The sequence below is a fragment of the Zootoca vivipara genome, chromosome 7 (genome assembly GCF_965207765.1).
Source record: "Zootoca vivipara chromosome 7, rZooViv2.hap1.1, whole genome shotgun sequence".
NCBI lineage: Eukaryota > Metazoa > Chordata > Lepidosauria > Squamata > Lacertidae > Zootoca > Zootoca vivipara.
Genome location: NC_142590.1, coordinates 33,442,333 through 33,468,775, shown reverse-complemented (window position 1 = coordinate 33,468,775; position 26,443 = coordinate 33,442,333). Strand labels below are relative to the sequence as shown.

The 26,443-nt window shown below is 42.0% G+C and overlaps 1 protein-coding gene across 2 annotated transcripts; it reads right to left on the bottom strand.

Annotated features, from left to right (window-relative positions):
• Positions 1–212: 212 nt before the first annotated feature.
• Positions 213–25,950, bottom strand: SERBP1 (SERPINE1 mRNA binding protein 1). 2 transcript variants are annotated; one of them, XM_035121748.3, is made up of 10 exons: positions 23,728–25,950; positions 15,548–15,701; positions 12,346–12,492; positions 12,137–12,232; positions 11,325–11,399; positions 9,345–9,522; positions 7,727–7,774; positions 6,154–6,327; positions 4,431–4,469; positions 213–3,122 (listed from the first exon to the last, which is right to left on the bottom strand). In XM_035121748.3, the coding sequence occupies exons 1-10, from the start codon at positions 24,140–24,142 to the stop codon at positions 3,066–3,068; spliced, it is 1,383 nt and encodes a 460-aa protein (XP_034977639.3). In that variant the 5' UTR covers positions 24,143–25,950; the 3' UTR covers positions 213–3,065. The 2 variants fall into 2 exon arrangements, with proteins under 2 accessions (XP_034977639.3, XP_034977640.3); XM_035121749.3 differs by having other exon boundaries at positions 12,137–12,208.
• Between the last annotated feature and the right edge of the window lie 493 nt (positions 25,951–26,443).

Sequence of the window (26,443 nt, the reverse complement as noted above, 5' to 3'; positions counted from 1 at the left end):
ACCTTCTGTGAATTAGGATAGATGTCCTGCTCATGTCTGCTGAAAAGCAACAATAAACAGTCACCATACTGTGATCTGTGCATTTTCCAAGATCACACAAACCTGCAAAAAGGCAGCTGCCTTACTACAATTTATTTTATTATTTCAGTTCACACCCCAACTAGTATTCAGCTGAAGGTGAATGCATATCTATACTCTGAGCACTCAAGACAGCCAGAAGCATCAGTCCTGCTTTTATTAAGTCAACAGGTATGGTATGCAAGTGAATCTCATCGGGCAAGATGTAATCAACCATTAGATGTTGCACCCATCCAACAGAAAGACGATGTATATTCACAACAGACATAGTTTTGATCCTTAGGGTCACCTTAGAAGGTCTTGTGCTCTTTTTCTTTTTCCCTTTTACTAATTTGGTTAACTTCTCTGCCTGTCAGTTGAAGCAAGATGAACTTTCATGCTCAAACATTAAAATAAGCCAATCAATTGATATTCAACTGACCCATATTTTTTAAGAGAGGCATCACCCCTAAATGCAGTGGTGCAACAGCAGGATAAGCAAGCAGGAGAAAATGAGGTCAAATTCGTTAATAGCTAATACTAGAACATACAGGTAGGTATTTTGCCAAACCTGCTACAAGGGCACCATCCTGTGGGGAAAAGATTTAGGGGCTTGTAGGGCAGAAATCAGGTAAGATGCCTGACATTAGAGGCATTCAGAATGCCTACCTTCCCTTAAGTTTTTATAAAAGAGCATGAAAATAAACCTGTATTTAACACACACCAATATTAAGAGAAAAAAATTCACAGCTTGACACAAATTAAGAATACAGCTATTAAAAGAACAGCAAATCGGTTGTCTTTAAGAAGCCTTCCTATGCCTGTTCTATATTACATATATGCTATAAGATGAAGAAAGCATGTGTCGAGTATCAAATTGGCATGGCCTGGCATGAGTGGCTTTCAGGAATAACAGGTATAAAGGGGCTATGGTTTGGGGGTGGGAAGTCATTATTAGCCTGGAAAAGGGAAGGGGGGAATATAAAGAACAGCAAAAAAAACCTATTCAGTAAGCATGTCTTTGGGGACCATAATACTTGCACAGTGGTTATATGAAAATGCTCTTTAAGGATACAGACAACATCCACTATTTTCCAACATATTCTGAACAATGAGATGAGGAGGGGCAGGGAACAAAGAACTACTGAAAACCTATGTACCTGTTGACGCAAGAAATTTGACTACCTCCAAAATGGTATATTTCCATGCTAAGCACCTAGAAAACTTTGAAAGAATGCTTAGCATTTTTAACACCACCCTTCTAGGGGCAAAATTGATTTCATACAGTTAAAAATGTGATCTTTCCTCTTCTTCCTGGCTGCAATACTGAATTTGAGTGTACCAGAAGTCCAATAAAATACAGTAACCTTTGCTTATGTAAACAAATGTTCATTAAAAAATCATTCAGATAATGCAAGCCAACTGATCACTGCAATCGTTGAGTTTATATTCAGCTGCCCAATACTGTTGCCCATCCTGTAGCTTTAAAAAAAAAAGGGCATCACCGTTAAGCTTTCTATCTAAGAAACCCATGAATGCTACACACTCCTCAAAGTGTCGAAACCTTGAAAAGATGGGTTATTTCCTGCTCTAGCCTCCTAACAAAAGTTGCAGACAAAAAGCCTAAGTAGTCCTTTTTATTATTTGCTGTTCAAGTCCTTTTGTGTTTTGAAAGTGGTAACATTCCTGTTCTCATGGATTATGTTAAACTATTAAGAAAATTCTACAGTGGAAGGAGAACTTCTTACAATCGCCCTCTGAAAATAAAACATTCACTTGTCAGCTAGCAGAAGACCAGGAGCTGAAGCAGTAAGAGCAAAAATCCACATTTCAATTAGGTGGAGAGGTTTTGGTTTCTGTCCCACGGAGACCACAGCCGTCCCACTTTGATGCTCTTTGTTCTCCAACTTACACAAGTCAAGCAATCCTCCTCCCAAGTAGCACACAGTGCCCTTTGGTTTCTTCTTTAGGCCCAGGGTTGCATCTAATGGAAGTGCCTGAATGCATCCAGTATATGTGCATTTTTGTGTAGATATACTGCACTGCCAGACAAATACCAAATGTAGTTTAAACGAACTGTATTAGAAACAGATGCCGCTCCCCAACCTCCCATGTTTTGAAAAAAAAAGTTGCTCCAGTCTACAAAGTATTTTTGGTAGCAACAATATTAACAAGTTTAAACAAAGTTTACCAAACAAACAACTAGCTTTGTTGAAGAAAAAAAGGGAGTAAGATTAAAGAGATGTATATGAGAGGTGTAACACCGAGGTTTTTTTAAATGGCTTAGACCAATTATCCAAACAGAGCTGCTGGATTCATAAGAAGGTATTTGAGTAAAAACCAATGTGCTTTGACTATTTTTCAAGTATCTGATATTAATTTTCTATAAAGACTTTGAATACACAAACTACCAAAGATAGAAGAAAATTGACTTTTCCAAGTTTGAATTTAAGTATTAAAAACTTAAAATACTTCAGAAGTTAGTATTCCACACAGTACTAACAATTTTCCAAATTATTTTTGTACATATCCCAGCTGACTGTGGACTGAAAACAATCTGCCAAGCAGTATTAAAAGAGTGTGCAAGAGTTAAATTGTTTGTAGTTCGGGGGGAAACATCTAAAAACCTAACTTAAAAAAATAAAAACAAATGAAGTGAAAGCTTTAACTGGTACACACTGTTCACACCTATATTTCAAGTTTGGAAACGCATATTTTCAAGCAGCAATACAAAAAAGTATCCATGAAGAATGCATAATTTCTGAAAAAAATTATGAAAACATCCCTGCTACCATTACATTTCTAAATACAAAACTGACTACCATATTGTTGCTTCTGTGTAGCAAGAGAAGTTCATTTTCAAAACAGGTAAAATTCAGTCTTCAGGTGTGAATGGTATGAATGAAAGTCCCCTTTTTAATTTCTTAAGTTGTTTTTAGGATCCTTAAGCATGCAAGCCTTGTAGAGGAGGGCCCAACAAGGGGCAGGGTTGGCTTAGGGCATCCAGTTTAGGACAGAGCTGGGAAAGCTTCTGGGTCATCAACATCAGGAGCAGAAGCACTTGACTGAAAGAAAAACAGAATGTACTTTATCTGGAGAGTCCATGTAACCATTTTAGTTTGCGGCATTCTATAAGTAACAGAATGTTCACATTGAATTAATGCACTAAATCAGGGCCTGGCTGTAATGATGAACTGGATGAGGGTCAACAAACTGAAGCTTAATTTAGACAAGGCTCGGACACTGCTAGTGGGTGGTTGTCTTGTCTGGCTGAGTGGTGTGCAGCCTTCTCTAGATATGGACACACACTCTCAGAAAGAGCAAGTCTGCAGTCTGGGGGTCCTCCTGGATCCACTGCCATCACAGGAGGCCTTGGTGGCGTGGAGTGCCTTCCATCAGTTTAGGTTGGTGGCCCAACTATGACCCTATCTGGCCTGGAATAACCCAGCTACAATAATCTATGCTCTGTTAACCTCAGTTTTTGATCGCTTTACATGGGGCTGCCGTTGAACACTGTTTGGAAACGGCTGCTAGTGCAGAATGTGGCTAGCCGATTGCTGATTGGCCCAGAACCTCAAAATATTTTGGAACACCCCTCCCAATACAAACCTACCAGACCCTGATCTTCTTGGTGCCTTCTCTGAACTTACTTCAGATACTTTGTAGACAATTATGTGCACTCATACACAAGTCCATTATAACACTGCAACACTCCATTTATTAAGCCAAATCAATTTCTGGAGATAGTGTACTGAAAAATGGATTCTTAGAACCCATGTAACTATGGTAAAGTCTTGCCTACTTCCACATAAGGACAGAGTTTCATCCGGATGTTACTTCTAAGTCAACCTACATATGTAAATGCTATGTTATGTTGTATGCTGATGGTAAACGGGTATCTTCATTTTAGATGACATTAAGAAACCCCAACAGCCTAGATACCAAGAACAATTTCCAGAATGGAGAGAAACTGTTACTGTGGTTGTTGTGATCTGTCTAAACTTTAAAAACAATACCTTAATAATATAATGGTTACAGTGTTTCTATTTTATACCCAATACAACCTCAAACAGCCCCAACATGCAAGCATTACAGAAATGAAGACATGTCAAAGCTGGGGGGGGGGAGTCCAGGAGGATTAAAAAATGGCTGTCATCTATAAATGCTTTGGGCAAGCAAATAAAAATGTGAAAGCAGGTTGTCGTTTTTAATCAAACAACAAACACAAATTAAGAGTATCAAAATGCCTGCAAATACTTTAACCAGAATTTCTGATAAGCGTTACATGATTTAATTCATCCTGACCATGTCTGACCAGGATTAAGGCTACAATTGTATACACATCCTGAGAGATTTATAAACAAGTCACCAACCTGGCTGGGTGTGTGGATCACATCAAACTCCTTAACCAACTAGAAGGAGACACAGTCAAGACACAAGTATTAGTGTGGATCTGCACATTCATTATGAGCAAAATCACAAAACAGAAATGCTGGATTCTCAATTAGTTCTACTGGAAAAGCCTTTCAAAGAGAAATCCAGCAACTGAATTCATAGTGAAAATAGACTACACACTCTTTTTAAGCACATTAAAGCCAATAAAGAAAAATATTCCTGTTTGTGATTGAGAATTCATTGGAGTATCAATTGCTGTTTGCAAGCTGTGGTACCCAGCACATTTGGGGACTTCATGTTTTTGCCTGAGAAATAGGCATAATTAAGTTGCATCCAAGTGTGCAAAGACAACACATGCAATATACATGGTAACATCATGAGCATGTCTACATTTTGTCAAGAAAACAATGTCTTAAATCCAAATTTGTATGAGGGCGTTTCAGCTCAGTCAAGAGGGCATTTCAGTCCCTTCCTTCTGGCAATACCCCTTAGTATTTCACAAAGATTAAAGATCCCATGAAATAGTTTTCAGTCATGCACATGTGGGGGAAAGCTTAAGTAACACCCAAAGTACTTGCAGAAGTGTCTACTGTTCAGACAGGGGATTTGGATTCAAGCCTATGTCAACTTTCAAATTCATGGTGGCAAACTAATGTATTCTGCGTGCACACACATGGATTAACACCACTAATATTAAAATAAGTACCACCTCTTAAACTAACTGTTTGCTCCACTACAAAGGACCATTAATTAGGGCACAGGTGTGAAGGCTAGACTAAAGGGAACGACTACGATAGATTGGAAGGGTAAATCTATGCGTAATATTATGGTAACATGCCCGGCAGCAGCTTAGTCACTGAAAACCTGCCCATGTTGTTTTTAAGTACCATCAATAAGTATACAAAAACCTGTTTCGTTTACCGTATTTTTCGCTCCATAAGACACACTTTTTCCCTCCTAAAAAGTAAGAGGAGCTGTCTGTGCGTCTTATGGAGCAAATGCGTGGCCCCTGGAGCCAAATTGCCCAGGGGCGAAAGTCAGATCACGCTTTTTAAAAAAAAGAGCTAAAGGCTAACAAGAGGGAAAGAGAATGTTGAAAGGACCCGCTCAGCAGCTGAATGCAAGAGATCTGGGAGGGAGATAAGGGAGCTAGCTCCCTTCCTGCCTCACCGAGGCCCCTTGCCCAGGCCTCAATTGTTGTCTGCAGAGGGAGGCGCTTGTTTCCCCAGCGACATGAGACTGGCTGATTAGATTATCTGTCTGGAAACTGTAGAAATGGGTCCCTTTCCTTTCCTAGAGAAGCTGCAAAACTGTGAGTTGAAGCCCATAAAAACAGGATTTTTCCCTTTGCAAGGTAAGCTCAGCAACTTTGAGCTGATCCTCAAAAATGGAGCTTTCCCCCTTTGCAAAAAAGATGCACAACTGTGAGCTGACCCCCCCCCCCCATGGGGCTTTTCCCATTTGCAAAAAAGCTGCACAACTTTGCGCTGATCCTCAAAAAAATTGGAGCTTTCCCCCTTTTGCAAAAGAAGCTTCCTCAAATATTTAATGGGGGGCAAAGGCACCTAGACCTCTAGGAGTTGGCTGCTATGCCTAAGAGAATTCAAGAAAGCAAAGGACTTTTTTTTCTTGTTTTCCTCCTCTAAAAAACTAGGTGCGTCCAATGGAGCGAAAAGTACGGTAAATAGAAAGAACTGTTACCTTGTCAGTTCTGCTTCCGCGATTAGCTCTCCCCCCGCGTCCACGTCCTCCTCTTCCACCTCTGCCACCACGCCCAGGACGACCAAGATCTCCAAAATTGATTTCCAGCTGAGATGTGATATCATTTGCTGGCTTGCGGAAGTGATGATCCATTGCAGAGTCTTCAGCATGAGACTAAAATGAAAATAAGAAATTCAGGACCACCACTGAAAACGTATTTTCACTAAATACCAGATACAACCCAGAATGCAACACTGGGTGCGGGGGGAATTACAGCACTCAAACATCACTTGCATGAAAACTGCCACAAATTCCCCCAGCCTTTTTGACTACAGCCAAGAGCAAAAGCAGAATGTAGCACATGTACAACTGAGCACAGGGTGCTTTCATTTATTGTTGCTTATTTAGCTGAATCAATATACAGTAAATATTTACCAAATTCCAGGTATTGCTACTTATTCATCTCTATTTTAGCATTCAGTATCTAATAGAGATATGACTATATCCAAAACATGCAGAAAAAAATTGCAGAGCTGGGATGGTGGAATCCAGTAGAAGCCGCCATATTAGGTAAATCGTACCCAAGCCTGCCTTATCCTCTGCAAACCACCTTGAATTTCAGAAGTGATGCAGAAAAAAATTGCTCTCAAAGTCAAAATATTGCCTGCCACTTAATTAAAATTTTCTATTCAAAGCATCTTTATTAACTGGAAAGGCTTCTACTAGCTAGAACAGGCTTCTGGGTGCCAACCATCAGGTGACAGGCAGTATGTACTTTTTAAAGTCACTGTCTCCTGGAGTGCCCCATATCCTGCTAACATCTGTTTAGCCTCAACCAGACCTATACTGACCTTGCTGCTCTCAGCTTCTGCTTATCAGTTAGGCTTTCCTCCTATGACAGAGGTGGAGAATGCTTGGCTCTTTTAATTTAATCCCTAAAATAAGATTGCATATACCTGCTAGTGTATTACTGCATCCAAACTACCAGGCAATCAACTTTAGTAAACAGATCACAGAACAGAGATCAACCGAAAGACAAAACTTACTTGACTGGACAGTAAAAGCAGTGAACACAATGAGACTTTCTCCTTTATGTTGGCTCCTCACTTACAACACAGCCAACAGCTGCATGATGTCTCAGGCATGGAACCTGCTTCCCATGGCCATGACTGGGGACGGTCTAATAAAAAGGTGCTTCCCTAGACCTACAGAACCACAGTGTGGCATAGGCTGGCCTCTTGCCACTGTGGAGAGCATCAAGTGCCACTGGCAGGCTGCACCACCTGACTCCCAGGAAGAACTTCATGGCAAGAGGCAGACCGGCCTGGCCCCATCCATCAGGCAGCCAAAGAGCAGCTGCTCCAAAGCCCTTTCCTCTTCATTCCTTGCTCCTTTCATAACACAGCTATTACATTAGGAACCTGTCCACAGGTTCCCTGTCCTACCTTTTATTTTATTTGTTGGCATTTACAGACTGCTCTTCACCATGTAGGAAATATATTCATATATTCACTCACTCACACAAACTTTTTTAAGAACAACATCAACACTACCACATATAAAGTGTTCGTACCTCATTGGATTCCATCTGACTCCCTTGCATCTCTGTCACCCCCTTTGTCTGATGCAAATTGTATGTTGATACACAAGGAGAGAAAAAGTAAATGAGAATTTGCATATTAAAATAACATGCTCTATGGTTCAAGGTAGGTGAACCTAATAGGATACAAGTGACTAAACAAGTGGACAGAGCAAAACAGGGGTCCCTAGACTTACCGACGTTTGGACCGGTTCCCACTGCGCCGATCGCGCGGCGGGCCAGAGGACGGGGGAGCGCGCGCCCGTGCGCATGCTTACTGGCGCGGCGGCGCGCTTCCAGGGTGGAAAAAGCACCGAAAATCCGTTGTGCGCATGCGTATGGGCCTCCCCCGACCCGGAAGTGCACCAGAAATGACCTCTTCCGGGTCGGGAGAAGCCCGTACGAAATGCGCACAAAGGATTTTCGGCGCTTTTTCCCCGACCCGGAAGAGCGCTGCCGCGCTGCGCGCCGTAAGAGCAGGCGGCGGGGTGTCGCCGCGGGCCGGATTGGCAGGCCAATTGGGCCGCATCCGGCCCCCGGGCCGTAGTCTGGGGACCCCTGGAGCAAAAGCAGTAAGCAGATTATATTACGCAACTAGAAAATTTGGGCAAAATCCAACATCACATCTCCTGCTGTACCCCGCCAATCTGTTCCAGGGGTCCCCCAACCCTCCGGAGTATATTTGGGGGGGCACATAGAAGCCTGTTATTAATTTCTGGCTTGCACATTACCCTAAGGGTCATGAGGTTTTTTTTGTTTTTTTGCAACATCAACACCAATTAAATGTTGAGAAACCATTAGCTGCTGGGGGGGTGGGGTGGAGCTGAATAATGTATCACATTAGAATACAATGGGGTGAATAAATGAATCTGGCAAATGGGGCTGATGTTATCTCCTCTGTGGAACAAGTTTGAAAGACAGGTGACTCAATCGCCAGAATGATGTCAATGACCTTTTCTGACCAGTTTGTGTAATCAAACTGCACAGCAGATGCAGCTAACAAAGCACCTTTCAGCTGATATGCAGTACCTACAAGCCGGATTTTTAGCAGCCTCACACCTGACATCATATATGACATTTTTGAGTGTGCCCTAGGATTCAGGATTCAATAAATTATGGACACAATTCATATCCCAGTGGTAAACCTCCCATTGAATTCAACAGAGCTGGAATGGGTACTTTCATCTAGACATGAAGGCCCACACACCCAAAACTGAAAGCTTTACTAAGCTTGACCTATGTCGGAGACTTCACCAGATAGCAGCTGTGTCTCCATGGTTTTCTCTCCAACAGCAAAGGCTAGAAACGTTTATTTCAAAGTGATTAAAACAGGACTGGTTTCTGCACATGGTAAAAGCAAAACATCTGCTATGGAGAATGTAACTATTGATAGGATACCTTAAACTACTTACTCTTAAAGGTGTGAGTAAAAGAAAACATCAGATAGCACAGTTATAGAGTATGAGACTCTTAATCTCAGGGTTGTGAGTTCAAGCCCTACGTTGGGCAAGATTCCTGTACTGCGGAGGGTTGGACTGGATAACCTTTGTGGTTCCTTCCAACTCTGCAATTCAATGATTCCATGAAGACAAGATAATCCAGAAAAACCCACCTCCTCACTCTTTGACTTATGAAGAACAAAACCTTTTTTCCATTGTCCATCAGCACCTTCATTTGGTTTACGGATGTTGAATTCGACTTTTGCACGATCTTTATTTTGAATAGCTTTCCATTCATCCAGAGTCATTTCCTTAGGACCTTCTTCCTTGACTTCTTCTACTTCATTCTCTCTGAAATAAGTTTACAATGATGGAAACTCATTTCATAGTCTTTGTCACACTCAGAATGGTGAAGTCTCAATACCAGAATGCTGGAAGCAACCAGGAAGGCCACACTTCTAGAATTTATTGTTCACACAAAAAGCTGTACTTTAATGCATGTTATTTTCAATTCAGACAAAATACTGTGCTATTTGAAACTTGACCACATAAAACTCTGGCTCCATGACAAGTTGCTTTAATCCAAGTGTGCAACACATTGTTGATAACTAATAGCTGGCAGCTAAAGAAAGTCACATTATATATATTTTAGCAGACCACAGAAATAGGACAGCTCTGCTTAATTCCTCCTTACCAGTCCTTCTTCAGCAATTACAAAGCAATTGTTTCTCCCAACAGATACAATACCTTAACGGTTTTCAATAGTTTGCCTCCCACCCACTCCAATCATGTCATGACAGCTTGCCATATGGAGGAAAACAAGTTAAAGCATGGACTGTATGTCTTATGTACAACAGCCCTAAGGCACTCCCCCAAAGCAAGATTTTGCACAACAGCTTCAAATGCTTATTGTCCCAGAGGCATTATGACTTAACTGATATATCAGTATACCAATTTTATTGCCATATCTATTTTGGGAGGGAAAAAATAAGGAAAATGGCTTCAAAACTTTACCAGCAACAACAATGTGCAACTTGCTATGTGCAAAACAAAATAGAAACCTGTGTGGTGGTTACATCAATGATCAGCTGCGAACATCCTGACTTAAAAAAATGAATCAAGTTGTTTCATTCATGACCTCTGGTAAGGGCTCACAATTAAAGTGAGAATGTTAAATGAAATCCCAGTTTATACTTAACAACCAAGAATAAAAGACCGATTCCCAAAGTAAGTATTGCCTGAAAGCTCCCCAAGCGCATGCATGGGCCAAGTTCACATGTAGGAGATCCAAATAATGGCATTGCATGATTGTGTGGAGTTATTTACAGTACAATAGCCACTTAACCAAGGCATGTAGGCTTCCTATGCCACTGAAAGAGCTTTCCCATTCTAAAAGTTCAAGTCAGTAAGTAGAGCTATCTGCATCAATGCCCATGGGTCTATGATAGTCCTGCACCTAAGTACTACTTCCACTTCCCGTTTCTCATCCAATTTTACACAGCACTTCTGTGACGTGTCAAAATGAAGTGGCAAATGCATGCCAAGCCACTATGCAAGAAAGACATTTTTAGCTAGCTCAAAATCCCAGTAGGTTATTCAGCACCATCGTGCAAGTACAAAGGCTCAAATAGAAAGGCTGAAATCCAACACTTTGTGGATTGCATGCACAACAGGGCTTCCTCACCCTTTCATCATGCAGTTCCACAAACCTGCTCTGGAGGGTCCTTTACTGTTGTTCATGGACACCATCGGATTCCATCCTACAACCTTATTTATACACACAATCCTGTAGAAATAGCTACTTTTTAGCTAGTACCAACGTTGGATTTGACAGTTTTATCACTGACAATTCAAGACCAGAGCTTCTCAACTAGACTCCTCACCATTTCACAAGTTTAGATGAGGATTTTAAGCTAGATGAGGGTTTTAAGCTAAAATTCCACTTGAGCATCTCAACCTGAGTCTGCCAATCATGTAACAAAGGAAACTTAAGTAAACAGATTTAACAAAGGAAACTTAAATAAGTAAACATATTTTCCTGTTTTTAAAAGAAAACCTTTATACAAAAAAACCCAACCACCTCCTTTTGACATGAAAGGAACCTAACAACCTCAGAAATGATCAAACAAGGATTCTGGCAATGTAATACTTACTTATTCTCTGAGTCTGCAGGTGGATGCTCCTCCCCCTCTGGTGTTTCCTCTGTCGCATTTGATTGATCCAAATCACTGGAATTAAAGAGAGTTTAAAAATATCTGATGCTTCATAGGAGCACTGCCTACCCACCTGATACCTGATATTCAATGACCTCAAAATTATACCAAAGCTTACAGTGGAACTTCAAATAATATTCACTCCCCAATATAAACATTGCCCCACCATCAAACCCCAAGTCAAGACTGCTACACTGCTGGCAAAAGCATGGGTGATTTTCTATGCCAACATAACAGAGGCAAATTTGGGAATTATAATTCCAAATTTAGAAAAATGCTTGCTATTTGCTCTACTGCTGCATTATGATGCCCCTTCAGGAAAGCACATAGGCAGGATGCATATATATACACTGATAAAGGGAATGATCCTGCACTAAGCCATGCCATAAACTACACCCAAGAAAAATTGGTAATGCATACGTTAGGGATATCCAACATTAATAATACTCACTAGACCACCTACTGAAATCAATGGACTTGCATTCCTTAACTCCATTTATTTTAAAGGGGCTATGCAGTCTATGACTATTAGGTAGCACCAATAATGTTTGAAGTATGTTTCTTGTAAATCTGTTCTTCTTGGGGAACAGTAAAGAGCTACTCAGGACAATGAAATGGGAAATCCTGCTCCTTTTCACTACCTCCCTTGAATTTTTTCACTTATGATGTGATCTTGCAAGCTTAAAATACCCATGGTCTTTTCTTATAATTTAGTTTATTCTGAGAAATGTATTTCAATACAAAATACTAACGTTAGCTCATCTTTGACAGTTCCCCAGTTGTGCGATCCACTTCCACCACGCTTGTCCTCATGCTTTAGACCACTGAAATGTGAATGTGAAAGAGAACTAACAAAACTGAGTTAACATAATAGTGTTGGAATACAGATTTTCAAAAGCAAATTTTCAAAGTATTATTCTGATATGAATGCACTTTAAAAAAAAACAAGTTTAAGACTTACGATCTGTCGCTTCCACTATGCCTATCAAATTCACGTTTGCCTCGGGAGTCAAAACCATCTCCTCTGCCCATTCCACGTCCTCTGCCACCACGGCCCCCTCTTCCACCTGGTCCACCACGGCCACGCATAGGACGATCAATAATGGGTCTATTGTAAAATAAAGTGAAATTAGGAATGACATTGAAAATACAGTGGTGCCTCGCTTAACGAACGCCCTGCTTAACGAAATTTCCGCTTAACGAAAGGATTTTTCGAGCGGAGGTTGCCTTGCTAGACGAATGCGTTTTCGTCTAGCGAATCACGGTTTCCCATAGGAATGCATTGAAATTCAATTAATGCATTCCTATGGGCAAAAAACAATTCGGAAAAAATTCAATGCATTCCTATGGGACTCGCTAGACGAATTTTTTCGTTATAAGAAAAGACCCGTGGAACGAATTAAATTCGTCTAGCGAGGCACCACTGTATACTTCTACCGTGGCAGTGCTAATCATCTTTCTTACTATTATATCAAGTTCTAAAATTATGCTGCAACTACTTGAGAGCTAATAATGTTATTTGTATCTTTTCCCATTTCAGTACTGTATTCATATACTGCCCAACAATAAAGGATCTCTGGTCAATTTAACAGTAATAATTAAAACCATAGATAAAATACAGCATGAAAACATGAACCAGTACAAAGCAATGGAATAAAATAAGAAGCAGAGAATATTTTAAGTACAGCTGATTTAAAAAGCCTAGGAAAGTAACATTTTCACCTGACACTGAAAAGATCATAAAGTAGGTATCAGGCAAGTATCTCTGGTGAACGCATCACATATAACTGTGGTATCAACAATAAAAAGGTCCTCTCTCAAGAAGCCACCCACCCCATCTCACTTTGCAGGGTACACAGAAGGCATGAGAAGATTTTGTTTTATTTATTTAATAAATTGTATACTAATTTTCAAGTGAAGTCCTCTCAGACTTGACTTCTGCATAAAGCCAGAAGATTTATCTTATGCTTCATGCAGGGGGGGGGGGGTGTATGAAAAGGCAATTCCTCAGGTACCCTGGCCCCAAGTCATTTATGGCTTTTATGCTTTATACAGACATTCTGAATTGGCCCCAGAAACAAAATGGAAATCAGTGTAGATGGCAAAGCACAAGTGCAGTATGAATATATTCATCAGGTCTTATCAGTAATCTCAGTCCTATTCTGGACCAGTTGTAGTTTCCATAATGTTTTCAAAGGCAACCGCACGTATACAATATTGCAGTACTGTAATCCAAATGAGAGACTACCCAAGTGTGAGTAAGAGTGGCTAAATGTTGTACTAAACTATTTAATAAACAACCAGAACCAGCATATTTCAACATGTAAAGTGAACAGCAGTCAACAGTAGCATTAAGAACCATCTTGCAAGCGGCAGAGGGACGAGCAGCCCGAAAGGAGCCCTTTCAGGCTGCTGGTCCCGCCGCCATGTCTCGCTGGAGCAGGCACAGGAGGCGCAGTTGGGAGAGGCGCTGCATCACATTCCATAGTGATGTATGGAAGTGAGAGCTGGACCATAAAGAAGGCTGATCGCCGAAGAATTGATGCTTTTGAATTATGGTGCTGGAGGAGACTCTTGAGAGTCCCGTGGACTTCAAGAAGATCAAACCTATCCATTCTTAAGGAAATCAGCCCTGAGTGCTCCCTGGAAGGACAGATCGTGAAGCTGAGGCTCCAATACTTTGGCCACCTCATGAGAAGAGAAGAATCCTTGGAAAAGACCCTGATGTTGGGAAAGATTGAGGGCACTAGGAGAAGGGGACGACAGAGGACGAGATGGTTGGACAGTGTTCTCGAAGCTACGAACATGAGTTTGACCAAACTGCGGGAGGCAGTGCAAGACAGGAGTGCCTGGCGTGCTATGGTCCATGGGGTCACGAAGAGTCGGACACGACTAAACGACTAAACAACAACAACAACAACAAATGTTGAAATACAGTGTTAGAAATTCTCCAGGCACAGATATCACGTTGAGGTCTCTCGATGCTATGTTGGCGACTAACACCTCTTTCTTAAGCAGGTAAACAGAAGAACTTACTTATTGCATTTATATCCCACCTTTTCTCCAAGCAATACATGGTTCATCATCCCATTCCTCAGTTAATCACTACAACTACCCTGTGAGGTAGGTTCAGAGGCTGTGACTGGCCCAAGGTCACAGTGTGAGCTTAATGAGTGGGGATTTGAACCCTGATCTCCCAGGTTCCCTCTAAGCCAGGCATCCCCAAACTGCGGCCCTCCAGATGTTTTAGCCTACAACTCCCATGATCCCTAGCTAACAGGACCAGTGGTCGGGGAAGATGAGAATTGTAGTCCAAAGCATCTGGAGGGCCGGAATTTGGGGATGCCTGCTCTAAGCACTACATAACACTGCCTTCCTAGAGGACTTCTGCTATGGGGCAGCTAAAAAAATTAAGAAGGCAAATAAATACAGGGAAAGAATAGAGAAGTATCTGAAATATTTTCTGTGAAGCTTGAATTTGTTTTATTCTGGGTTGTTTCATTTGATGTTTTAATGCAGGCATGTCAAACTTGCGGCCCTCCAGATGTTTTGGCCTACAACTCCCATGATCCCTAGCTAGCAGGACCAGTGGTTGGAGAAGATGGGAATTGTAGTCCAAAACATCTGGAGGGCCACAGGTTTGACATGCCTGTATTTAATGTGTTGCAAATTGCTTGGATTTCTTTTCTTTAAAAGATAAAGTGGTATAGAAATGATGATGATGATAACAGTAATAATAATAATGTTCATTGTTTGAAAAAAATCCTGGTGCTTAGACATCCCGTTGTGGCGACCGTAACCTAGGTTTAAGGTGCCATTTGACAATTAGCTTACATATCTTGAGTTTCTAACAATGCTGATAGATAAAATGCATTCTGAGCAACCAAGGCTGTCTGTGCCTCCAGTGACAGTAGATGATCCAGACAGTAGATGATCCAGGAGAATGCTTATACCAAAACTTTGATCCTTTAGGGGGAGCACAATATCCTAAAACAGGTTCATATTAGAATACAAAAGCATGCCACATTAAGACAAATATACTAATGAAACACTACCTAATGAAAACTCATTAACGGACTAATCAGAGAACATCTTGCTATAACCAGAGGACATCCTGCATACAATTTTCTCTGCCAATCAATCTTAAAATGTTCAGTTCTTACTTATCAACAGAAAATTCTCCTCCTTCACCCTTTTCTTCAGCAGGTTTGTCAAACCTGCGTTCACGAGGAGGCCGTCTCTCTTGCCTCCTCTCAATAGGCTTGCCTTCTCCCTGAGGCTGCTGTTGATCAGGCCTTCTGCCAATTCGCCTTATCCCTAAAATAGAAAGCAATCCGCATCAGTAAGTTATTTAGCTACTTCCACAAAGCAACTGTTATTCTTGAACACACAGCAGAGGAATCCTGTAGAAGAGTTTATTTCTTCCTTGGGGCAGTCAGGAGTTATAACATTTCAGACAGCTTGTTTTGTACACTGAAGCACAACTGGAAACCAGGAAGTGTGTATAATTTTGCTTTGATAGTTTGATAGCATATAGAACATAATACAGACTATAATAGAGCAGAGAATTGTGTGTACCTTGTAGGAAGTAATTTTCCTATACAGAAGATTGATCAAGTTTGAAAAATTGCAACACACAACTATCTTAGAAAGACTAGTGCACATCATGCACTGAAATCTGGTAAGATATCCCCCATCCCCATCTTCAAGAAATTAGAAGTTTTAATTCATTTGGAGAAACTTGAATAAGACTACTGAAACTGATGTTTTTCCAGGGACCTGTAATATTTAGATATTTTTGTATGTGATTAAAACTCAATTAGTATGATTTGTGTCTGTAACTGTTATGCAGACTATTGTTATGAGACGCTCATGGGGTGTATTTTAATCATAGTATTATAGTATCATAGTATTATAGTATCATAGTATTTTATGCTTTTGAACATAAAAATGACTGCATATCCATGGAGAATGACATCTGGTCAAACTAATTTTTCTGTTTTTTAATACTACAGTACTTCAACCTGTACTCTGGAAAAGTCAAATCTAAGCCCCTAGAAGCATACGCTGCCAAACCCCTTCTTTCTGTTTAAAGGAAACCCATAAGAACGTTTCCTTATTTTTAAGCTCCTCTGGTGGCGAAATTGACTAGGGGTGAAGCTGTTTCCAATCTGATCTATCAATGATACCACTCCACAGCCTTATACAAGAGTAAGGAAAGCAGCCATAATTAGGGAAGGAGAGGACCACCACTCTCCTTCATTATGTATGAAAATGTCCTGAGTTATTTATTCTGGATGAGGGCTTGTGCTGTGGTAGGATAAGAAAGTTGGACTCATAGCTCCAAAGAAAGAGCTGCTAGAGCAGCAATAAGCCCTACCTTGTGGCCCACTCTATACCCTTCTTTAGGAGTGGTTGTGGCAGCGCCAACAACTCCCATCATCCCAGACCACACTTCTGGTCACTGTGGCTGAGACTGAAAGAAACTGTAGTCCACAACATCAGGAGAGCATCTGGTTGGGGGAGGCTGGCTTAAAGACTCTGTGTATCAGCCCCCAAGGTTTCCATTCAAATACAAAATGAAATTTACATTAATTTATGTGTTAATTTTATTTTCCTCTTGGCACCAAAGGCTGCTGCAAACATTACTTTACTACCAATATCATATGCAAAACCAAAAGGCCTATACCCCAATTTAGGAGTGGCTTCCAGTACTCTGTTGAATGCTAAACCCATGCCTTCACTGTGAAACAGACATGTATGTCACCTTTCTACCAGAGCTTCTGTGCTCCTGTGATCTACTTGCACATAATGCTCAACCATGGTTTATGAAGATAGCTTATTTAACTACTCAGAGATTATTTCAAACCTGGATTCCTGGTTTCAATACTAAGCTGGCTTCTTTTAAAGCAACATTAAGTTCTGCCATAGTCCTCCTCCCAACGATGAGAGAGGGAGCTTGTGAGCCCAACACTCTTTTCAGGTTCATTCACATAAAACTAAAATATGGCCTAACATTAGATGTGACTGCAATTAACTTTGCTGCACTCCAGAAGGTTCCTGTACATTACAGTTAAGAAATGTAAAAAGGTAAAGGTAAAGGGACCCCTGACCATTAGGTCCAGTCGCGGACAACTCCAGGGTTGCAGTGCTCATCTCGCTTTACTGGCCGAGGGAGCCGGCATACAGCTTCCGGGTCATGTGGCTAGCATGACTAAGCCGATTCTGGCGAACCAGAGCAGTGCACGGAAAGGCCGTTTACCTTCCCGCCGGAGCAGTACCTATTTATCAAGAGGTTGCCAGTGGTGACTGGTTCTTTTAATATCTATGTCACGATTAAGTCCACTATTGAGGCTACCTGCTGTGGCTTCAGATTACAGGAAAGGGAATTCTGAACTACCATTATTATATTCCTCCCACAATCCTTTCCTGCATGTGTAGGAATCATGGGGGAAATCCTCCTTGTCTATTCTGCCTGCTCCCTTTCAATCTCCCAAGCAGGTCAAACTTGCTCTCTTCCTAACCCCTGAACTCTGAAAAGATCCCCAGGCAGCTCATCCAATCAATGTTCTTCCAAAGTCACTGCATGCTAGAATGTGCTCATGTTGCCCTGACAACTGTTCTCTTCTATGCCACTCTGAGGCAGCTTGTCCTGGCTTGTCTATGCAGGCCTAGAACTGAGCTTCTCCTCTACAGAGTGTACGGTACTTTAAAATGTGGTGGAGACATACCATTAGCAAGAGTTTTGTCATGACAGTCACACTGGCCTTTGCAGTTGATCTTTGCTTCCAAGTACCTCCGATGAGCAGGGTGAGAAAGCAAAAAATGTGTGTCTCCCTTTGATTTGTGAGAAGGGGGAGGAATGTTAGCTATCATGAAATTAAGGCTAAAATGGCAAATCCATGGAATTCAAAGTACTATAAATTAGACTTGCACTTAAAGCTGTATTTGAATAATTGAATTTTTAATTAAAAAACAGATGTAGCACCAATTATTCAGATGAAATGCTTTCCTAAAGCAGTACCTGTATATAGCTGCAGATTAGAGTGTAAGTCTGTGGCTCTTTTGCTGCTGTTACATACTTTCTAAAATGCTTTAGTGTGCAGGATATGAAGCTGGAGAAAACAGCAGTAGCAAGACTAGTTAAAACTAGTTTAAGGCAGTTAAAAGGAGCTCTTGTGCCACTCAAGCAGCAGATTTTAAGCTATGTTTACAGTTGAAAGGCCTGCTTCTGGTTCTCCAATACTCTTCTGTATAATATACCGTGTTTCTCATATTATAAGACACGTCTTATATTTATTTTTTCCTCAAAAAAACAAACTATGGCTTATTTTCAAGGGATGTCTTATTTTTTTCCTCCTCCTCCTGCCGCGGCCAGCATTGCTGCTGCTCTTATCACTATGTCTTATTCTCGGGGTATGGCTTATATTCCTTGAATGCTTAAAAATCCTGCTATGGCTTATTTTATGGGGATGCCTTAAAATATGAGAAACAGGGTACACTGAATTACACACTACTGTCACTTAATAATTTGAATAATTTGGGACAAACTTGTGCGCATATCAACAGATCTTTGATCTCAATAAACAACTATCTGACTTTTAGAAGACATCTGAAGGCAGCTCTGTCCTGGGAAATTTTTAATGTCTGATGTTCTACAATTTTTTTACATGTGCTGAAAGCCACCCAGAGTGGCTGGGGAAACCCAGCCAGATGGGTGGGGTATAAATAAGAAAATTATTTTTAGGCCAAAATATCACATTTAAAACAAACTTTTAAAATAGACTTAAAGCACGGGATGAGAGTATAGCACCAAGAGTATGTCAGCAGGATTACTTGCACTACCTAATAGTTGTCCACAACACTCAAATGAGATGAACTCTTCTTCTGTCAATGCTAGTTTTGCAGAATGGCTTCAAAATTTCTGAAAAGGTATAATCTATAAACAACCCTTATGTTCCACCATTCTTCAAAGGAAGTTTACTGCACTTTTTTTTAAAAAAAAACAAACAAGTTTTTCCCCTCCAAGTGACAGTATAACAAGTGATCCATAAATTACCATTGCCACTGGCCCCAACAGTCCTCTTGTTCAAAATGAGACACAAACACATTCTTTAGTGTTGAGGAAGGAGAAATCTATGCTGGACTAGATGGGCTATAGGCCTGATCCAGCAGGCTATTGTTATGTCCTTAATATTGATTTTTAGTTTTCTGAAGTTATTTTTATGTTTGTATCAACTGCACTTTTTTCCATTTTCAGCATTTGTACTTAGCCTCCCATTTATGGAGACTTTTTAATTGTTTTTAAAATCAGGGCTGTTTTATCCTGTTTCAATTAAAGCTTTTGCATTTTTTTTGTTATTTCATTTATTACAGATTGCCTTTTACATGGTTTGTAAGCCAACCAGGCAATATGTGCACTTAATAAATACAGGTTTTTGTTTTTTTAAAAACAACCCCCCTCCCATTTTATTGTATCAATGCCCAATGTAAAATGAGTTATCAGCATGAACAGATTGTTCATCTCTTTGGAAGTTTGATACTCATATGTGAAGAGGAGTGATATGCAGATGGGTCCCCCCCCCCCGAAAAAACACATCTTTAATTGCTATAACAAAAAATTAGCATGAAAATGGGAGGACGTGGCATGGCTTAGGAAAAAGAACACTGTAAAAAACTAATGGCATAGATTGTTGATGGCACACAGCATAACTCTCTCATGAGAGCAAGCAGCACTGGCCCTGGAAAGGAAATTTGCCACAAGACTTCCTGAGAACTCCATGAAGTTTGCAATGACATTTGTGAAGGAATCATTACAGAAATATGTGTCCATTAATATAGGAAACTTACTTAAAACCATGGGCCTGAAACGGATTTAAGTGCCTTAAAATTTGAAATATTTTATATCTTGCAATAAGCAGTGCACACATACCCCAGCCAGGTTGGAAATGGACAATGATGTAAGAACTAATGTAAAAAAAACCCCCTTCCATATCTTGCAAAAAACAAGTCACCTGAGTTTCCTTCACTAAAGCTAAACATTCCACACTCAAAGTTCATGTAAAAATGTGTTCAAGCATGACTCAAAGGGTTGAACCCAGAGTGCTCGGGAATTGAACTCTACACACAAGATGCTCCTCTGCTAGAGGAAGGAGGGGAAAGGCAACATTCCTCCTTAATTTATTTTCCAAACTTTCATAAAAATGTATCAAAGTAGTATACAACTTATAAAAATAAAATCAGCAAAAAGTATCCACAACAATGTCACTGCTTAAAAACAGAAAATTAAGATAGCAGACGTCTATCTAAACAATAGTTTTCAAAAGACATCTGAAAGAAGGGATGGATGGTTCCTGCTGAACCTCTACTGTAGAGGTTCCCTCTGTAGCTCCCTGAAAAGCTGCTCCAGAGGGCTGCAAGATCCTCTGGAACTACCAGTATGAGGGAGGCTGTGGGAAGGGGTGTTTGGAGGCTCCAGTGGATCTCAGTCCCTTTTGTGAATGAAAGAGGTTCTTCCATTAAATGCATGGGAATATGCATCTAGTTACTTCCTACAGGCACTGGTGATGTATTGACATTAAGTTTTCAGATTCAGCCCCTCTATTTTATATGTGCCTCTGACAGTCACACAAGACACTGAATCCATATTAACATAGGGTGTAAACTTAAATATTCCAAATCTTGGTTTTTAATGCATTAATTACAAAATCATCTCCCTTCCTGAGGAACAGCCTTACTTACCATTTGAAGCTACTTGTATACAAAAAAACCTTTACCTATAAGCACAAAAATCTAAAAGCCACAATAACTTTGAATTTCAAAATTTTACCCTTTACTTTCAGAAGAGTGTGCAGTTTCAGAACTGCTTTAGAAGTGTTTCAAATTATTATTAAAAATATTTTTTCTTGCATTTACTCCCTCTGCCTTTCTTCCAATGTGAAGCCCAAGGCATCATACACATGCTTCCCAGTCACCCAGGTATAGTACCTCATGTGCCCTCAGACCATTATCACCAACCTAAACATACTTATTTATTTGTTAATCCACTGAACACAGCTAAGTTTTTTCTTAATTCATTGAGCCATGATTTCACTATAATAATTTAACATCAATTTCAGTTCATTTGCTGTTGCCATTCTACAATAGCCGGATTTATTTATTTGTCAAAAAGCCAACCCTCCCACCAACACCCAACTAAGCGACATGTTACTGCTGCCACTACTCCATTATTCACAGGTCCCCTTTCCCCCTCAATTTTTTTTGGTTCAACCTGGTAACTTGATGGTCTAGCTGAAATCTACAAGGTTCTTCCATTTTCCCTCCTTGCTGAAATGGGGTCACCACAAGAGTACAGTACAACAGCAGGCTGGTGGTGGGAAGAGAAATGAAGAGCCTCCATAACTGGGCAAACAAGCAGTTTAAAAAGATGCATATGACACAAGGACTAGCAGTTAATGATTACAGCTCAAATGCTTATTTCATAGCATATAAATAATAAACAAAGTGCCTTATTTATCATGTTCTCAAATATTTTGGACAGTAGTTATGACATTAGTGCACTGCCAATTAACAGATGTCAGAAGTCTGCTCTATTCAAAAATCTTAGCACATTTGCTGTTGTGATACAGCAGTGTTCCCATGATCAAGAGAATGCTTAAGTACGAAAGCATTTTTTTGAAAGAGCACACTTCATGCTTTTTGCAACTTATTTGTAAGCATAAAGCAGTGAATTAATCACACTAAGTAGCTATTCATTTGTAGCAAGTAATCTGGAAAACGCACCCACGCAGTCCAGTCTTAAGAAAAATGTTACTGCATTAAGTCCAATACACAAAAGGTTTTTTTTAAGTGTTTACTTCATCTGTAACCAACTCTTAATTGTTTACTTTACGTATTTTAGAATGTTGTATATCTGGCAACTCAATTATAACTTGACACTTAATTTTTATCATCAAGTTACAGGCCCATGGTTCTCCCTCCTAATGAAATTACTGTACATGGGGAAACAGTACAACACATGTTTCTTTTTGTCTTGTTCAGGTTCAGAGAAATAAACCCAATTATCACCATGAAGCTGAGTACCATTCACCAAATGTTCTGAAAATTTAGACATTTACAGCCCAAACCTTTATGTGCTTACTCATTAATAAGTCCCACTGAATTCAGTGGGACTTATTCTGCAGTAACTGTAATCTTAATCACATTAAACATGTGGGTTCTTTAATTAGTTGCAGAGTGACAGAAAAATACTACTTTCTTAGGTTCCAACTTTAAAACAAAAAAGTGGTGTTCTGCATACTACGCAAGTTACAAAGGGGTGGAAGGTTCACATAGCAGTGCACAGTTCTTAAAATTTCATCTCAGAACATGCACAACTCATTTCATATCCACATCAGAAAAACAGTGCAACCACTGAACTAAATAGAGATCTCCATGGCAAATCCTAGTGGCTCTCAACTGGAAATGAAAAAAACACCTACTGAAGTGAAGCTTACGTCCTAATAAGCATACCTAGCATTAGGTGGCATGCCTGCAATTAAAACTTAAGAACTATACTCAAAAAGTTCCTTTCTCACGTTAGCCTGCAAGGCCCAACTTAAAGCACATCAAGGGCTCACTCCATTTTGTCTCTTCCCTCAGCTCCTAGCAGGCGGTAGCAGATAGCTCGAGCCAAGCAACACGCGGGCCACGCACGTGGCCAGGTGCAAATGAGCTAAACTTCATTAGTAGCAGCAATCCAGGACGCTGCTGCCTGGGTGCTTGCAGCTTCGCAAACCTGAACCCCTCGCCTCGCAAAGAGCACTCTCCGCTCGCAGGCTTTTTAGCCCTCAAAGAAGCGCCACCATTACAAACATTGGCGACCCGCCACTAACTTGCCCCCCCTTCCCGGGGCAAGGCTTAAGTATCCTGAAACACACCTGCCCCGCAGCCTTCATCTTCCTCGCTTCCCTCCCTCTGAAGAAGTGCAGATGCCCAGCGAGCCGCCTCTCCTCGTCCCCCCACACCCATGAGGCGCGCGTTCACACGGCGCCTGGTCGACACGAGGTGGCCCCGGTGCAAGCAAGGCAACGCGAGCACAGCACCCCAGGCCGCCCTGCCTTAAAAATAATAATACACGGGGGAAAGGGGTCGTGTAATTTCTAGGAAATCTATCTAGGAAGGGACGGGGGGGGGCGTCCTGCTCCAGCACCACGTGCTGCGTCAAAGGCGGGCCGGGGGCTCTTACTGCGGGCCGGACTCACTGGGTGACGGGGGGGAGGCTGCCTCCACCCGCGCAAGGGAGACGCTGCCCTGGTTTCTCGGGAGGGAGGCCCTAAAGGGAGGAACCCCTCCCTCCACTTACCTTCCTTCCTGAGGGGCGCGGAGCCAGGCTGCCCGCCGCCGCCGCCATCCTCTCTTCGGTCGCCCGCGCCGCCAGGCCCAGAGGAGGAGGAGGAGGCGAAGGGCGGCAGAGGGTTTTTGCGCTCCTTCTGCGACTCCCTGCGCAGCTGCTTAGCCGCGCTGCCGCTCCCGCCGCCGGAGCCGGGCTGGCCCGACCCGCCGCTTGAGGAGTTGGCCTGGGCCGCCGGGCCGCCGCCGCCACTGCCGCGGCCGCCCTGATGGCCCCCTCCGCCGCCGCCTCCCCCTCCGCCGCCGCTCTCTTTCTTGCGGCTCTCGGCCGCCTGGAGCACCTCGAAGGGGTCGGATTCGTCGTCCAAGAGCTGGTCAAAGCGGTTGGTGACGACGCAACCGAAGCCTTCCTGCAGGTGTCCGGGCATGATGGGCCCCTCTCGGTGGGATCCTCCTCCGATGCTGCCCAGGCCCCTGGCCCACCCCCTCCGCGCTCGCTTGCTGCCCACACAAGATGGCCGGCCCCCTAAGAAACTCGCTTCTCTTCCGGCGAGAGCGACATCCGGGAAACAGGCGGCAGGAGGCCTCGAGCGTCCGCAAAGGGTCTCGGGAAGTGGAGGCCGGGCCCTCCGACTGCCGGAGTATTAGGCGCGCCTCGCGGAGCGGGACCACAATTCCCGGCAGGCACCGCGGCAACGAGAGACAAGGAGGCAGAGGCGAACTTCCCGATGGGTTCCCGCCTCCCCCAGCCTCAGACTATCCTTGGGAGGGGAGCGGGAAAGAGCGGCAGGCAGTTCCTTCCTTTCTTAGAAGGAAGCGACAGTGTTTTTAAACAAAAAGCAAAATGTGGGGTGCTCTTCTCTACAAATCAGGCTGAAAACTTGAAAGGTCAACTCAAACGACTAGTGAGGAGGGATTATTTTTTGATAGCTTCAGCTATTTTGTTTTTGTGGATATATGTAACACTGATATAGATGTAGACCAGGCATCCCCAAACTTCGGCCCTCCAGATTTTTGGACTACAATTCCCATCATCCCTGACCACTGGTCCTGTTAGCTAGGGATCATGGGAGTTGTAGGCCAAAACATCTGGAGGGCCGCAGTTTGGGGATGCCTGATGTAGACGGTATAGATACCGTCCGCTGTAATGTGCCTGCAGTAAATGTTTGTGCATGTGAAGAAGGCAGTGTGCAGATTGCCAGATTTTCTTGCTAGTTTCTGTGCAGAATTCGATCAAGGCTGCAATCCTATAAAACCTTACTTCCAAACACACATTAATAGGATTGTAACTACAAATGGCAACATCAGATATGCAGATGACACAACCTTGATGGCAGAAAGTGAGGAGGAATTAAAGAACCTTTTAATGAGGGTGAAAGAGGAGAGCGCAAAATATGGTCTGAAGCTCAACATTAAAATAAAAAAAACTAAGATCATGGCCACTGGTCCCGTCACCTCCTGGCAAATGGAAGGGGAAGAAATGGAGGCAGTGAGAGATTTTACTTTCCTGGGCTCCTTGATCACTGCAGATGGTGACAGCAGTCACGAAATTAAAAGACGCCTGCTTCTTGGGAGAAAAGCAATGACAAACCTAGACAACATCTTAAAAAGCAGAGACATCACCTTGCCAACAAAGGTCCGTATAGTTAAAGCTATGGTTTTCCCAGTAGTGATGTATGGAAGTGAGAGCTGGACCATAAAGAAGGCTGATCGCCGAAGAATTTGTGCTTTTGAATTATGGTGCTGGAGGAGACTCCTGAGAGTCCCCTGGACTGCAAGAAGATCAAACCTATCCATTCTGAAGGAAATCAGCCCCAAGTGCTCACTGGAAGGACAGATCCTGAAGCTGAGGCTACAATACTTTGGCCACATCATGAGAAGAGAAGACTCCCTGGAAAAGACCCTGATGTTGGGAAAGATGGAGGGCACAAGGAGAAGGGGACGACAGAGGACGAGATGGCTGGACAGTGTTCTTGAAGCTACAAACATGAGTTTGACCAAACTGCGGGAGGCAGTGGAAGACAGGAGTGCCTGGCGTGCTATGGTCCATGGGGTCACGAAGAGTCGGACACGACTAAACGACTAAACAACAACAACTACAAATGGCAGCCTTCAGGTTCCTGGAAAGGAAAAAATAAATAAAGCTTCGAACTAAAAAAAATGGTAGTAAAATTGTGGTCTCTGTATTCAACATTATGCTTGTCACAGGATCTGAAATCAGTATTAAACTGTTCTAGAATTAACAACCATGCTTTGAGTCCATGTTTACACATAATCAGGTCACCCATAAGCATGAAAGAAAAAAGCGGACGAGGTTAGCCTTAATATCCCATTGGGCAAACAAATTATTTGTTTCTTTAGAGTGTTTGTATCTACCCTCATCAGTCCCAAAGGCTGCCAAAGGGGCTCACGGTACATACAATCACTGTGTCTCTTAAACAATGCTGCCCTTCTATTAGAGATCATGCACATCTAAGTATTTGTGGCAGCAACAAATTGACCATGGCAAAAGAAGGTTGCTGCATCATGACAGATTCATCCAGATATATAATGAACTAATTATTAAAGTTTTGTTCCACATGATCTTCCCACATTAGGAAAGGAGGAATGGGAAGCTACATGTACATTTTAATAAAGGTAAAGGACCCCTGACAGTTAAGTCCAGTCGCGAACGACACTGGAGTTGCGGTGCTCATCTCGCTTTTCTGGCTGAGGGAGCCAGTACCTAT